Genomic DNA, 14,853 nt, shown 5'->3' with positions numbered 1-14,853 from the left:
AATAATATATTGGCTGTCACTTGCGGATATTTCATTTCTGAACGTGCCCCGCCTTTAAATAGATTGTTTTGTATTTTCTCCGGTTGTGTAGATAACGGTATATATTTGTTGCAAGTAATGCAGCCAAGTCCATAGAGAACAATGCTTTTGTTTTTTTAGGTGCGTTTTTAATGTTCACGTTATTGTTGTTATTGTTAGCAGTTATTATGATTAAACATTGACCGAAGGATAAACGTGCATCGATCTTGGGGATGCGAGATTGTGATATAGGCCTATGGAATTTCTGCTCTGTGGTTCAGTATATAATCTATCTGAAGGCCGCTAATATAAACGAAATGTAACGCATCTGGATTATTGGGGATCCATTCCGTATCGTTCTGCTGCATTCGGAGGCGTTTGTGTTTACTGTGGGAAAACTCTGATATAGGGTTACATTTAACGTATCTGGGTAATATCAATCTGTCATAAAATACTAATACTTGGAAATTGCACTGATGCGCAGAATTATGTCGTAACCCATGACGCAACAGTGTCTGCATAATAAAAGGGATCAATTATTCTGCACATCACTTAAGTATACCAAGCGATTTCTGTTCTCTTGTGGGAGGAGGAAAGGCTTCTGCCAGAATTTTTTTTTTCTAATTTTCCGCTGTTTTCGTAAATGCACAGCACTATTCGTTTACAATCACGTTGTACGAAAAAGGCTTTATCTTTATATATTTTTTTTATTATTTTTCCCTTCTATAGCCCTGTCACTGCTTTTTGATCCGTCTTACAAGGCTGTAAAACCACCGCGTTTTGTCTAACGTTGTTTAAACATTTTTACTCCGGAAAAAGTGTGGTGTGACAGATATTTTTATTGTTATCTCCAACACTACATACTGTAGGTCCTGACTTTCAGGAATTGGTTTGACACTAAAACATTTGACTCCTATGCATGGCACTACAGCAGCGAAATTTTACATTTAATTCAGAATGGAAACTGTAGTAAAAGGACTATTTTTTCCACATTTAATTTTTGTCTGATTCAGATAATATAGGATGCTTTTAAGTTATTCAGAATTCAGGGTTATTTTTACGTTAAAGGCGATCATGTTTAAATCTGTTCCAGAATAAACAGGGAACCTTAACTGATTTTATACTCATGATCGTCATCTTAATTTTGACCCAGAGCATACATACCATTTCAATAAAAACGTCTTACTCTTATGATATTCAGTTTTAAATCTCCCCCACTTTGATGTTTAATATGGAAAATATCTCTGATCCTTAACCTTTTAAAATCGTTATTAATAACACTGTCTTATTCTCATCCAATTACAGTGGCTTATGGCAAAGCTTGGGAAAACTATAGCACACAAAGAACAGATTAATACAATTTGGCAAACCATGTTTTATTTCACACAGCCAACTTAAATCTCACCAAGTTTAAAAAATGCTGAATACTGAGTCGGGTGCATTCCATTTGCCACAGAAGTAGCAATACCATAATCTCAGTGATACAACCAGCTCAAAACACAAGACAACGTAAAGGCATTTGCTGGCAATAAATAGTTGAGAAGTAGAAGTTCAAATGTTTTAACTTTACGATTAAACAGTGATCCTCTATCATAAGCATTCCGAAAGCACGAAGGCACTCATAAAAGCACAGACACTACAGCAGCTAGCTCATTCATGGAGATACTTCCTTCATTCAACGGTACTTCTCTTGTTAGCCCAAATACCCAGTTAACAGACTGAAGACTCCATCCACATTAGTAAAGAACAAATCACATCATCTTATTAATCCCTTTTCATTTAAGTTTGAGGGACCAAGATGGAAGATTCTGTAGTTCTGTGTGGGTCATGAACAACCCTCAGTACTTATTTCATTGACAATGAAATTTCAGTTTTAGTTTTCTGTTTTATTCATTTACAATATTTACATTTTGGACATTATATATAAGAATTAAAAGTTCATTGCTATTTGAAAGGGTGCACGTGTATTATTTTACTGCTTTATTATTATGTTATCAGAGGCATAAAATGACAATAATATTGTTTATTGCAATTTTTTCAGGGACAACATATTGTCCAAAATAAGTAGTTATCTGCCCCCCCCCCCCCCCCCCACTGTTGCTCATAATTGGTAGTTTAGGGAAATATTTCAGTATCCCAATAAATTCCAGCAACACTGTCCAAGACTGTCTGTTATCTCTGTTATGCTGAACTGGGACATGTTGCTGGAAACACCTCTGATGTGCTAACCAGTCTGAGACATCATCATCATAGTGTGTGTATGACCGGCGTACGGCAGAAACAGCACCTGTAAGATTAGCTACCTGTGGCGTTTAAGGCTCTTTTGCCAGGAAATTCAAACCAGACTAAAAAACAATAACTATGACTAGAGGAGTGTTTATTGCTACAGTTATTGGTCGTAGGGGACATGTAATTTAGACAGGATTTAGTTCATTATGATCATTATGATTCAGTCCCATTTTTATTTTGCTTATTTATATTTGTGCAAATAAGCATTTTTTAGGATTAATTATTCATTGACAGACAAATTTCCTTTGGTTTACACCTGTTCCTAATTGTATTGGTGTTTTCAGTTTTAATAATTAATATTTTCAAAACTAATTGCTCTCCCAGCCATACCGAAATCGCGCAGTGAAACCATTACACCCCCCCAGGCAATGAATCCAGTGTTACAGGCTCAATCAGTGAAGTGTCTTCCTCAAGATAAAACAAAACTTTTGAAATAATGTGATAGATTCGTAATGTGAATGATAGTTCGCATTAATTTTGGTACTTGCTTCTCAAACAAAGTAGGGCTAGTTGCTGCTAAAATGCCAAATCTGTAGCCTACTTACATAGATTTTCTTGGGGAAGGAAGCTCTGGGAACTGGGGGCAGTGTAACTATTAGCAATGTACCTGAAATGACACAATGCAGCCGATTAAGTTTCAAGTCAAAAATGTGTGTAGATTGCAAAAGAAAGCCGTATCATAAAAAAATTGCCACAAGTACATTGACCATGGGTGTAAATTACGGGGGGGTTGTAGCCCCCCCCCCCCCCCCCCCCCCCAATAAATCAAAACCAGCTGATACAACCCCCCCAATAATCATGTTTCCCGTGTAATGGCTGGAGACTTCAACCCCCCCTATGTTCCAGCCAAAGTTACGCCCTTGTCAGTGACTAATTGCCTCTGGATGTTATCACTCTGAGTGCTTTTTCCAGTGTCCATTAAATACTTCCGCTCCAGCTGTTCTGCTCTGCTACTGCTGACATCTTGTACCATCTATTGAAAAATCAGAAAGGGAAAAGAAAGAAGGTCTGCCTGACACACATACTGTATAGAGTACTTTAAAAAAAGTCCTGATAGTATAATTCAGCAAAAAAAAAAAAATGTAAAACTTTTTTTACAGTTTTTTTTTTTTTAAGTTAAATAAGTATATATCTTGTCTTTTGAAGATACTTTTGGTTGGTTACTCTAATTGGCGAATACTTGTATTAGATCAATAACAGGATGTAAAAAAGTAACAGTACCTTTAAATCAGTCTGGGCATGGGGTGGTTCTGTCCAGCTCAGGCCATTAGCTTCACTACATACTGTAAGAAGGACAATGTGTCCGGTCGACAGCTGGGAATGGAATGGCACTGAGGTGTATCACCATCTAAAATACAAAACAAAGATCACAGAATTTACTGACTTACTGTATAAAAGCCTGTGCCTACATCAGAAAAGTCTAACTGGGATACGTTGGTGAGTAACACACTCTTGGCATGGAGTACCATCTGTTGTGCTTTGCTGGGTTGTATCCAGGCATATCGAGACAGATATACTCTTCAGTATATATTTGTGTTTTTTTTTCCAAGCGAGAGTCAAAGTTTACCACACTCTGAAAAGAGTGCTTTGCTGTATTTGCAGTATTTCAATATTTGTATCTTTGATTCTCCACATTAATATTCCGTACTATAATGTCCATTGCACAAAGTCCCTCCAAATATTATATTTTTTTGTTGTGTTGGTACTGGATCTTGACAAACGTTTGTATGTACAGACATCTGCAAAGTTAGTAAAAGTTAGACAAGACTTTACTGACATGAATTAAGAAATTATGCTTTTAATATCAACAGAAGGCGATTAGACTAAACACGAAACTGAATAAACTGCATCTTCTTGAGGAGCAGAATGAAAACTCCTGCTCCCTGGCTTCATCAAGACACAAAGGAAAGATATTTAAAGTTCTTCTCTCACTGATAGCGTATAAGATAACGCATAGTATTCGTAATTAGCTACTACGCTAACCTGGCCTCTGGGCTAATTTTTATATTTAATCTGGGCTGTTGCTGGATTTTCTGATATAAATCCGGCATATTGTGTGAGCTCAATACATTCATGATGTGGATGGTAAATAGTGTCCTTTTATTGTTTATAAAAAGACTATTGAGATCTCACACCTTTCTTCATAACATGAGCTCACACAGGCTGAGCTTTTCACGACATCCTGTGAGCACCAAGTCCTGTTCATGGTGGGAACATCGTTACACAAACAATTCAGCCACACTGGGCCACGGGATGGGAGGCCAGTGAGCATGCTCACTAACTGCTGTAGTAACGTACTTTACACGGGCCACAATATAAGTTGTATATAACATATAGCTATATAGAGGTGCAACCCCCCCATGGGGCTGCAAAAAACTAACTCCTTTGTTGTACTCAACTCCTGTCCAAAGAGAAGCGTGGCTGTCATGAAGCTGATCAGATCCTGCACCACAGAACAGGAGCCTACAGGACCAGAGACACAACACCTCCTCCACCAGTTTGGTTATTATTGTGGTTGCACTCTGGTCCATTGCCACTTCTACCTCTGGCTACTTTAAGGTAATGAACCAGCAGCTGCTGGATGACCTGGCTAATAGTCACTTTCCCAGCCTGGTCCAGGCCATTGGTCCTCGAGGGTGTTACGGTCGCGGTGTTTCACACAGAACTCCCAGCTGCCATCATTCTTTCACATCTGGATGGCAGCAGTGGCCCATGGGCTGGCTGACAGCTCTGTCATTCCTGCTACTGCCATCTCTTGTACCATCTTCTTCACTGGTGTCTATGTGGTGTTAGATGTTGTCAGTCTGGATGCAGTCCTCATCCCTAGCCTCAAAGATCTTGGTGCATATCTTGCAGCTGCTCCCTCTTCCTGCTCGCTAGCCGCTTGCAGCTCCTTTCCTTGACCACGTCTGTCATCTCTTGGGTGGCCCAACCTCTGCTGATCTCATCAAGGCTCTTCTGCTGCTTGGTTCTAGGTTAGTGGGTCACTGGTGCAATGTCCACTGCCCTTCTGGTCTTGCGTTCTGTTGCCTGCTCCATGTGTGGGTTGCTTTCCTGCTTGTTGTGGTGATATTCCCAGGTGAGGACTCTCCCTGCTGTCTTCCACGGCACAGCTTGGGTTAGTTAGGTGGTTGGACTTGTCGACTCTGCACCCATGACTCAGCATATCTCCAGTAACTGGAGAACGTGTGTTGAGGCATAGAGTAGCCCAAACCACTGCTGGAGTGCTGCTGGCAGTTGGTGGTGGTGTTCTGGTTGCAAGTCAAGGTGGACCTGAAATACCCTGCCCTTCAGAGTCAAGGCCATTTATTATTTAACATTTATAATGTTGCGGTCAGACCATTGACCATTGAAAGCACTGGACTGTGAGCTCCATATGGACCTTTCCAGGGCCCCTGATTGTGCTTGGGGAGGTGTGAATGGGTGACTGATGGCTACTTCCTGGGCCTGACAGGATGGATTCGGTCCATGGCAATGGGGATCCATCATCTCTGGGACATCTTCCTGCTCTCTGCTCCTCCAGGCGCTGCCATTCTTTGGTGTCTTCATTGAGCTGGCCCAGCCATGCTATCCCAGAAGTCACCTCCTGGAGCTCCACAATCTATCACTCCAGGTTGTCTGTTCCACCAGTGTTGTGTTGCAGATGGACAAGAGAGGCAGGCAGAAAAATAAATAGAGGCATGGTTTGCTCTTTTATTGTTTCTGAGGATCTTGTTCCTTTCTCCTTAACACTAGCTCAGTGACAGGCAGATCCACTCAGCATAATGTGACGGTCCTCCACGATTATGCTGCACATAAGAAGGGTGGAGATCAGCACCATGCAGATTAACTCTAACCAAAGGCTGGCCAAAAAGAAATGCCAACAGCGTTGTGGCTGCCCCAACCAAGGATCGAGATTGTCTTTAAGGCTTTAAGATGGACTAGGGAGAAGGTCATGGAAAATATGCAGTAAGTTGGTTGTTTACACTCTCTCTGCCAGCAACGCCAGAGAGCCCAGAGGACAACGACCCTGATGGGACTGGCTGCTCTTATCAACCCATCTGTGCGGCCATATTGATTTAGGGGGACGAGATGCATCCCTCTGAGGTGACGACCACAGCCTCTTTGTCACCACAGTCTATATAGCTTTATTTGTATTCTCTGACCAGATCACACATCTCCTGGGGTACTTACCTGCACCCTTGCCTCCTATGCCTTCTTTGTCCACCACCACAGCCAATCCTGCGTAAGGCGGGGCCATTCTTAAACAGACCCTTTGATGACATTGCCCACTCCAGTCATTCAGCCTATCGGCAAATTGGCCGGTTATGTGAACTGTCGAGGAAATTGTCTTTGATGAACAAAGGAGCTGAATCGACTGCTGGGAGAGAATGTCGATGTGTGCACAGGGGCAGCACCCCGATAGTGTGACACCCTGTGAATATTTTATTAGATTGCTGGGCTTTTTGGCAGCTGCAACAGAGCAGCTACGGATATGCACCATGGGGAAGCTTCTCTTTTCTTTTCACTCAAAAAGTGTTCAGATTTGTGACATTTCGTAACAATGGCTAATGGTGTTTGCTTCTTTATTCTAACCGTACTTTCTCAGAAGGGCAGTATGTCCCTGCTGGTGTCATTTCATTATGCTGCAGCATTATATCACTTTTCTGTCTAATCAAAGCTCTTAAATCACATGTCACCCTCCGGAGAGGATCAAGGTTCCCCGTAAGGGTTCAGTCGTGTAATTATCCATTTTCTATAATCACTTGTCCTGGTCAAGGTCATGGAGAGTCCAGAGCCTATCCTACAGGCGTAAGGCAGGGAACAGCCCAGGATGGGAGGCTGACCCATTGCAGGGCACACACAGACACACCATTCACTTACACATTCACACACCAGATCATACTGACTCAGTATTTCCTAATCCGGTCCTTGGGGACCCCCAGACAGTCCACATTTTTGCTCCCTCTCAGATCCCCATCAGACAGTCCACATTTTTGCTCCCTCCCAGATCCCCATCAGACAGTCCACATTTTTGCTCCCTCCCAGATCCCCATCAGACAGTCCACATTTTTGCTCCCTCCCAGATCCCCATCAGACAGTCCACATTTTTGCTCCTTCCCAGCCCTCTGTCAGATAGTCCACATTTTTGCTCCTTCCCAGCCCTCTGTCAGACAGTCCACATTTTTGCTCCCTCACAGCTCCTCACCAGACAGCCCACATTTTTGCTCCCTCCCAGCTCCCCAAGGACCAGATTGGGAAATACTGCTCCAACTAGTGCAGGGAGCTACTGAGGTAAGGTCACTTGACTTACCAGATAGTCACAAAAATATGACTGCTGCTGAGCCAATGGATGCCCGGTTATATAGCTTGAGAATAGGGCTGCATCATTGTGCTTTGGCACGGTTGTTCGAGGCCTGCTGTTCGCCTTGTCCTTTTCGTCACGGGTGATGATAGCCACCTGCTGCCCGTAAGCAGCCTAGCAACTCCAACCCAGAATCCTTTGCTGCAAAATCAGCAGAGCCAGAAGTTATAAAACAGACGGCATTATACCCATGTCCTTGATGATGTGAAATCTCTGCAGATGCCAGAGTGTTACAGATACTGTTCCTATTCACGTTTTATTAGCCAATGGCGCTGCAGCACTGTGCAGTGCTTCTGCATTATTTCTCAAGATTTTATAATAGAACTAGACATTTCTCGTGGTCTGTCCACATCATTTCATAAGGTAAGGCAAGTTTATTTATATGGCACAATTCAAAGTGATTTACAGAGGCACAGGGATACATTAAAATAAAAGACCATAAAAAATAAAAGCCACACAAATAAATAGTATCGTAGCTACTAACATAATGTAACTATTAAAAAAAAGTTACATTATAATGGCAGTGTATGACTAAACCTGCTGATTTAATTTATTGAAAAGCTGCAGCAAACAGTAATGTTTTAAGGCCTGATTTAAATAAGCTGACAGGTTCTGCAGACCTCAGGTCTTTGGGAAGCTTATTCCACAGACGGGGAGCATAGAAACTTAACGCTGCTTCACCTTCCTTTGTCTTTCCCAGATGACCTCCGGGGTCTGGATGCTTCATACGATTCAAATAAATCAGGAATGTATTTAGGCCAGAGACCATTTAGTGCTTTGTACACAAGTAATATTTTACAATCAATCCTGTGATGCAAAGGAAGCCAGTGCAGTGATTTAAGGAGCAGTGAGATATGCTCTGCTTTCTTGCAGTGATTTAAGGAGCAGTGAGATATGCTCTGCTTTCTTGCAGTGATTTAAGGAGCAGTGAGATATGCTCTGCTTTCTTGGTGCGGGTGAGGACTCTGGTAGCAGCGTTCTGGATGAACCGCAGCTGTCTGACTGATATTTTGCCAAGACATGCAAAGACACTGTTACAATAGTCTAGCCTGCTAAAAATAACCGCAATTATACATAAACATTATGTATGCTTTTGACGAGTCTAAGCCTATGAATTGAACTGAAATTAACTGAAGCTTAGGAGCCTAAGATGCAAGAGTGCAATGGAATCACTTTGTATATCTTTATTTCAGTCATTTACAGATATTGCCTTAGAGTTGCCTGAGTATTTAAATATTAATCCTAGCATTTACATCCAAGTTGTCACTTTAACTGGAGATTTGTATAAAATAATCCCTTACATATTACTGTCTGAACAAAATGATGTCATTAAGCCCAATGCAGCTGCGTGTATCCTACACAGTATGCAATGTCTCTCCTGTAGCACTAGATGGCAGCAGTGTGCCATACTCGTTTGGTATTTCTTTTTTTTCCCTTGAAGCTCAGCAAGTAAACCATTTTGAAGACATTTATTATGCTGACATAAAACTGACCCGTTTTTTGGCTCAGTCTCCACACTTCGCCTCTGTCAGGCCTAAGATTTGTAGATGGAAGTGATTTTTATGTACAAACTGAATGTACAGCGTGAATTAAATTTTAAACAGACATCAGATATGCATAACTTCGGTCAATATTGCTAAAAGCTCTTTTGCAAATGAGTAGTATTTGCAGGCCTTTTATTTTATATTAATGGGCAGTATTATTGTATATCATAGCTGAAGTATTTTACTTTTACAGGAAAGAATAATTGATCTCCAAGGTCGTCAGTCCATACTTGTTGGGTATAAACAGACCTTTTAAATGTACAGCAATTTAATGTGGCTTGTAAAAAATATCTGTACGGTATCGTTTTATGTGTTGTGCTGCATTATATAATTGATAGAAATCTCTCATCGCTAAAATAGTCTTCTCAGTGTTAACTAAGTAACCGGGTTAATGATTTTGGTAAGTACTACCTACTCACTACTACCTACTTATTTCCTTTCTCTTCATTAATTTTTCTTGCATGGACATATTTTCTTTCGGGGAAGTATATGTAGATTTGCTCTTCAGAGCATGTTTTGGGTGTGTGTGTGCATGTATGTGTCTGACCAGTTCGTGTTCTGTCTTCTGTACAGGGGATGTTGCTGTGATCACATGTGTGTGAGACACTCCCCCTGGGAATGTGATTTGGTGCAGTGTGTGCGTGCGTGTGTGTGTGTGCGTGCGTGTGCAGAAGTGCAGATGGCCGGCAATTCCATGTCGGGCGCTGGCTTGGCCCGCGGGCCGAAGCGGCTGAGGCATCGCCGCGGAGCGACTCGCTGCCACCTCATTGCGGTGACCTTGAGCTGGTGCCCAAAAAAAAAAAAAAAAAATGGAAAAGAGGCAAGCAGAGAATGGAGGCGGAGGAATGGGTGGGGCTTGGGGGGGGGTGGGGGCTGAGGAGGAATCTGCTGCAGTGTTTCATGCCTTGTGCCAGTCCTGCCTTTGACAGACCCGAGCAATAGGCCATTAGGATACAGCAATTATTGATTTTTCTCAGCGATTAATGAATCAGGATAAGGGTGACACCTCCCCCCCCCCCACACTGAGCCCCCCCCAGCGGAGGTCAAACTCTAATATTCCCCAAGTCCCAGGGTGCTGCATTTACCATATAACTGCATGACACTAATCATGCATTCATTGATATGTTTAAAAAAATATATCGATAGTACTGTGTATTATAATACACATTTTACATATATATCGGTAAAAATAGCAGTGTTTGCTTTATCTAGGCAATATTTTTTACAGTATCAACCATAATATATTAACTCACCATTATCCTGTGCTGGATAAGCAGTCGGTGGACGGATGAATGGATGAGTGGATATTGTAATATTAACTGTAAAGATGTCAGTGGGTCAAAGTTCATACCTGAAATTGCCAAATACTGAGACGGATGTATAGTCACATGACTGTGACGTAGCTGCTTCCTTATAAATTCCCTGATCCTGGTCTAACTTTTTATTGGCCGGCACAGTGTGCAGCACGTGGATAAAACGTGTCGGGGGAAAAGAGGAGGGATGGTCGCCGGGGGGCTGCTGCCACCGGTTCGGCACGCGCGTCTGTTTATTAGTGTCCGCAATATAAATGTGAACCTGTCGGTTCTGTGTTCTGAGGATGTACGCTTTCTGTGTGTGTGTGTGTCTGTGCCCCGTGGGCGTCAGCCCGTCTGTCCCCCTCCTCCCCGAGGAACAGGTGCTGTACCGCAGTCCCATGTGAAGACACCTGCCTACTTGAGAGGGAGGGAGGGAGGCTGGCTGGGTGCGGTGGGGGGTGGGCTCAGACTGCAGCAGTAGGAAGAGCAGCGTATGTGAGAAAGGCTGATCAGATGAGCTTCGGGGGGGGGGTTGGGGGGTAGCGGCAGGGCTGGTGTGCAGGGAGCCTGGACAGGAGGGGAAGAGTGGCTGCGACGGACTGCCTTCTACCGCAGAGGCCGAGCCCGGTGGAGAATAACTGCAGCAGCAGTGGGATCCTGTCCAGAAATGCGAAAAAACTCCTGACTGCAGAGGCAGGGGATGGTGCAGAGCTGCACTCAGATACACACACACACACACACACACACACACACACACACACACACACTCTCGCTCGCGCGCACACTGCAAGCAGGGGCTGTGACAGCTAAAATAAGATGCACGCTGAAGACGAGCTGGGATAGCCAGCGGCTAGCCAGTTAGCGCTCGTCAGTACCAACGTGCACCGGTTACGGAATCTCATTGCTTTTCCATATAAAGCCAAACAACTTGTAATGTGTGGGAGCTCTTATGTAGTCTAATGACTTTGTGCATATGAGTCATTACATTGTAAAGAGACTCTGATACACTTGTAATTCGAGCAAAAAGCAGGTGTTACAGTTTAAGGAATGTTTATTGTGTTTTGAAGCAATACTGACAAAAATGGCATTTTGGTACATTTCTCATGCAGTAATTACTGCAGTAACCTTGGTTCTAAAGTTTGGCATTAGCTTTGCTACTACTGCCCAACTGTGTCAGTATCGTTATTAAGATACCTACCTCTGGTTGTGCATAGTTCATTTGTTGTGGTGTAAGTCCTGCGAGTTCTCTGATGCTAAAACATTAGCGTTGATGTAGTGTGTATTACTGCTGATGGGGTGACAGTATTAAAGTAACCTCATGCTAACATTGTGCCTGTAGCTTCATTGAAATGTCATTTGATTTTTTTTTTGTGATGTAAGTGCTTTAGTCACTCTGATGCCCATCTGTTAGCTTTAATACTGCTGACATGGTGACAGTATCAAGGCAAAATCATATTGTCTCTTTAACTTTCTTTGAAGTGTCAGGGTAGGGAACTCTCACGCATCTGGCATGACATGCTTTTAGACTCTCACACTCATGCAAGAAATCTGTATAATTCCATTATAAACCTAATATTAGCTACATCAAAAGCATTGGGGCTAGTTTGCAAACCATACAGACTATTTACAAGTTAATTAACCTGTTGCGTGTGTGTGCATTTGTGTGAAGGCTTGTCTCGAATTGAAAATCTCAGCCAGCTGACCAAGGTTGGCAGCCCTGAAGTGCCTGCTTCTGTCGTTGATTTAGTAGCTCTTTTAAAAGTAGCTATTGCTAAAGGTGAGTCAGTCATACTAGTTTGTGAGCGAAATGCTCCAGGAATTTGCACGGATGCCAGACATCATCAGTTGTTGGCGCTTTTCAGATTCTCCTGCCTCATCTATGGACGTGATGGTGCCCTCCAAGGTCAACGCACTCAATGGCACCACAGCTAGATTGCCCTGTACCTTTACCTCCTGCTACAAGATTGATATCAGTAGGTTTGCCATGAACTGGACCTACAAGGAGGATCTTAACGACACAGAGGAGATAGTGAGTAGTTCCGAGTTTGGGGTTCTCAGAAATCCCGAAGCAGGACTTCCTGGTTAGCTGGGTTAGCATAAGCTAGAAGTCATGACTATCTAATAGGAGTTTAAGGAGCATTCTTATTGGAAAATCATGACTGCTAGCTTAAGTTAACCTAGCTAGCAGAAATCTTTCTTTATGGAACACCTTTATCTGTTCCCGTTTTAACGTTTTCTCTACCCATTAAACACTCTTCCTGTTTTATATTTTTGTGTTTCTCTATATTGATAAAAAGTCACCCAGGCCTTTCCTTCTGAGGTACCAAATCACACTGTAGTGACATAATATGGCTTTTTACGGCAACTGCTAAAGAAGATCGTTTTACTTCACTTTAATCCAACACTGACATTCAAAGCCAGATTGGGTCTTCTGTCACCTACCGAGTTGGGTTGTCTGTAGTCAACTTTCTGATACTTACTCACCTCTCACTCTGACCCAGGTGAGAGCTGCAGGTTCAGCCAAGTGGATAGTGTTTTGGGACCGTGAGAGCATAAGCAGATAGATGCGGATGCTGTGACCTCTCAATTGCCTGATTTAATTTCCATTCAATTTACGTTACACTTATTTTATATGCTCCAGATTACTTGTGTCTACCAATACTACAGGTGCCTCTCAAGTTACTGTGATGTTACATTCCGATGATCTAAAGCTGAAAATACCATAATATGCATATGATATTATAAACAAACAATTAAATAAACAAGAATAAATAACTACTGTCACTGAATAAGTAAATATTTAGTTAAATGCCGAAAAACATCATACAATGCAGTGTTACACACTGTATGAGATTTTTTTCGCTACAGTGACTGGAATGCTGTCATCACCTAGCATCAATAGAGAATATCATATGGTGTATCGCTAGCCCGGGAGCAGAGTATCATACGGTGTATCGCTAGCCCGGGAGCAGAGTATCATACGGTGTATCGCTAGCCCGGGAGCAGAGTATCATACGGTGTATCGCTAGCCCAGGAGCAGAGTATCATACGGTGTATCGCTAGCCCGGGAGCAGAGTATCATGCGGTGTATCGCTAGCCCGGGAGCAGAACCAAATTCAAAGTTTGATGACTACTGAATGTGCATCGCTATTGTGCTACAGTAAAGTTGAGATATTGTAAATCAAACCATCGTAAAATGAAGAGCACGCCTACCAGTGCTAAAGTCTTAGGTAGTCAATGAAATTGTTTAGAGCTATTTATCTGGGTAGTAAACGTACATTTTCTCACAACAAAAAGCACAATTTAACATTACAACACAAGCAAAATAAGAGTCAAAGTTGTTGATATCTTGTTGGGTGGCTAGATGATCACTGATTGGGTTCCCAATCCTCTCCTCAGGGGCACCTCAGCCATTCCATGTATTCATTAAATATCACCACCAGCTCAATTAATTAATGACCTTAATTAGTTAAGTGAGGTATTGATTATCCGAACGTGGTACGCAAGTAGGGCAGTCAACAAATACATGGGTGTATTGGATGGTTCCTGTTAATACTGGGGTGACTTTAGGAGAGATGTTGAAGTGACTATGCTGACACACTTTGACAGACATAATATTATAGTTTTACACCAACATGAAGATCATTTAAGCATCATTTTCTTTTTTACTTTATAACAATTTTTTTTTCCTTACTCAGTTTATGACATTTAAACACCGGATGACTGTCATACGGACGGAGCGGTTCGACGACAGGGTGGTGTTTGCGGGGAACCTGGAGAAGAACGACCTGTCCATCACCATCTCTGACGTCCAGATGTCCGACAGTGGGATCTACAAGTGTTATGTGCGAAACCCCCCAGACCGGCAGCTGGGCAATGCTTCGATTTCGCTGAACGTCGTCACAGAGTGTAAGGATACTGGGTGTGTGTGTGTGTGTGTGGGGGGGGGGGGTGTAAAGGAGCGGGATACAGATAATTTAAAAGTTTACTTACATGACTATGGCAATTGATCCGTTTACGCATTTAAATGTTGAACTGGATTCATTTGATCCTGTCTGATGCTTTTCGGAAGTTATGGGTAGGGGGCCAGCAGTCTAGACCAGTATTTCTCTGCCCAGTCCTCGGGGGCCCCCAGACAGCCCATATTTTTGCTCCCTCTCAGCCCCCAACACACCCATACCAAGCATCTGGTGTTCTTGATTGGCTGAGAGCTGGGAGGGAGCAAAAATGTGGATTGTCTGGGGGTCCCCTAGGATTGGGTCGGGAAATTGGTCTAGAAAGATGGATGTACAGGGTGTTGGGGGAGGGGGGAAGGCCCAGTGCGTTATCCAATGCAATAACAGGTAGACAAATTTGGTAAACA

At 42.7% G+C, this 14,853-nt stretch overlaps 2 protein-coding genes across 9 annotated transcripts in view; one reads left to right on the top strand and one right to left on the bottom strand.

Annotated features, from left to right (window-relative positions):
- LOC111854957 (T-cell surface glycoprotein CD3 epsilon chain-like) overlaps nucleotides 1–14,853 on the bottom strand; it is a 67,878-nt gene that overhangs the window by 37,480 nt on the left and 15,545 nt on the right. For 3 of the 6 annotated variants that reach the window (XR_011983239.1, XR_011983240.1, XR_011983238.1), the window contains 3 exons: nucleotides 7,601–7,792; nucleotides 3,529–3,655; nucleotides 1,379–3,280 (listed from right to left, as the gene is read on the bottom strand). The exons of 2 other annotated variants lie outside the window; for them this stretch is intronic. The gene's annotated coding sequence lies outside the window, so the exon portion shown is untranslated. Of the gene's footprint in view, nucleotides 1–1,378; nucleotides 3,281–3,528; nucleotides 3,656–7,600; nucleotides 7,793–14,853 lie in introns of those variants that run through there. One more of the 6 variants, XR_002840788.2, reaches the window with a different exon arrangement.
- scn2b (sodium channel, voltage-gated, type II, beta) overlaps nucleotides 1–14,853 on the top strand; it is a 28,461-nt gene that overhangs the window by 5,792 nt on the left and 7,816 nt on the right. For 2 of the 3 annotated variants that reach the window (XM_072701242.1, XM_072701243.1), the window contains exons 3-4: nucleotides 12,353–12,519; nucleotides 14,189–14,399. In XM_072701242.1, coding sequence (XP_072557343.1) covers nucleotides 12,353–12,519; nucleotides 14,189–14,399 — 378 coding nt within the window. Of the gene's footprint in view, nucleotides 1–7,789; nucleotides 8,015–12,352; nucleotides 12,520–14,188; nucleotides 14,400–14,853 lie in introns of those variants that run through there. The other variant, XM_072701244.1, reaches the window with a different exon arrangement.

This window comes from Paramormyrops kingsleyae, chromosome 17 (genome assembly GCF_048594095.1).
Source record: "Paramormyrops kingsleyae isolate MSU_618 chromosome 17, PKINGS_0.4, whole genome shotgun sequence".
In the NCBI taxonomy this organism is placed as follows: domain Eukaryota; kingdom Metazoa; phylum Chordata; class Actinopteri; order Osteoglossiformes; family Mormyridae; genus Paramormyrops; species Paramormyrops kingsleyae.
This window is presented reverse-complemented; position numbering and strand designations above follow the sequence as displayed.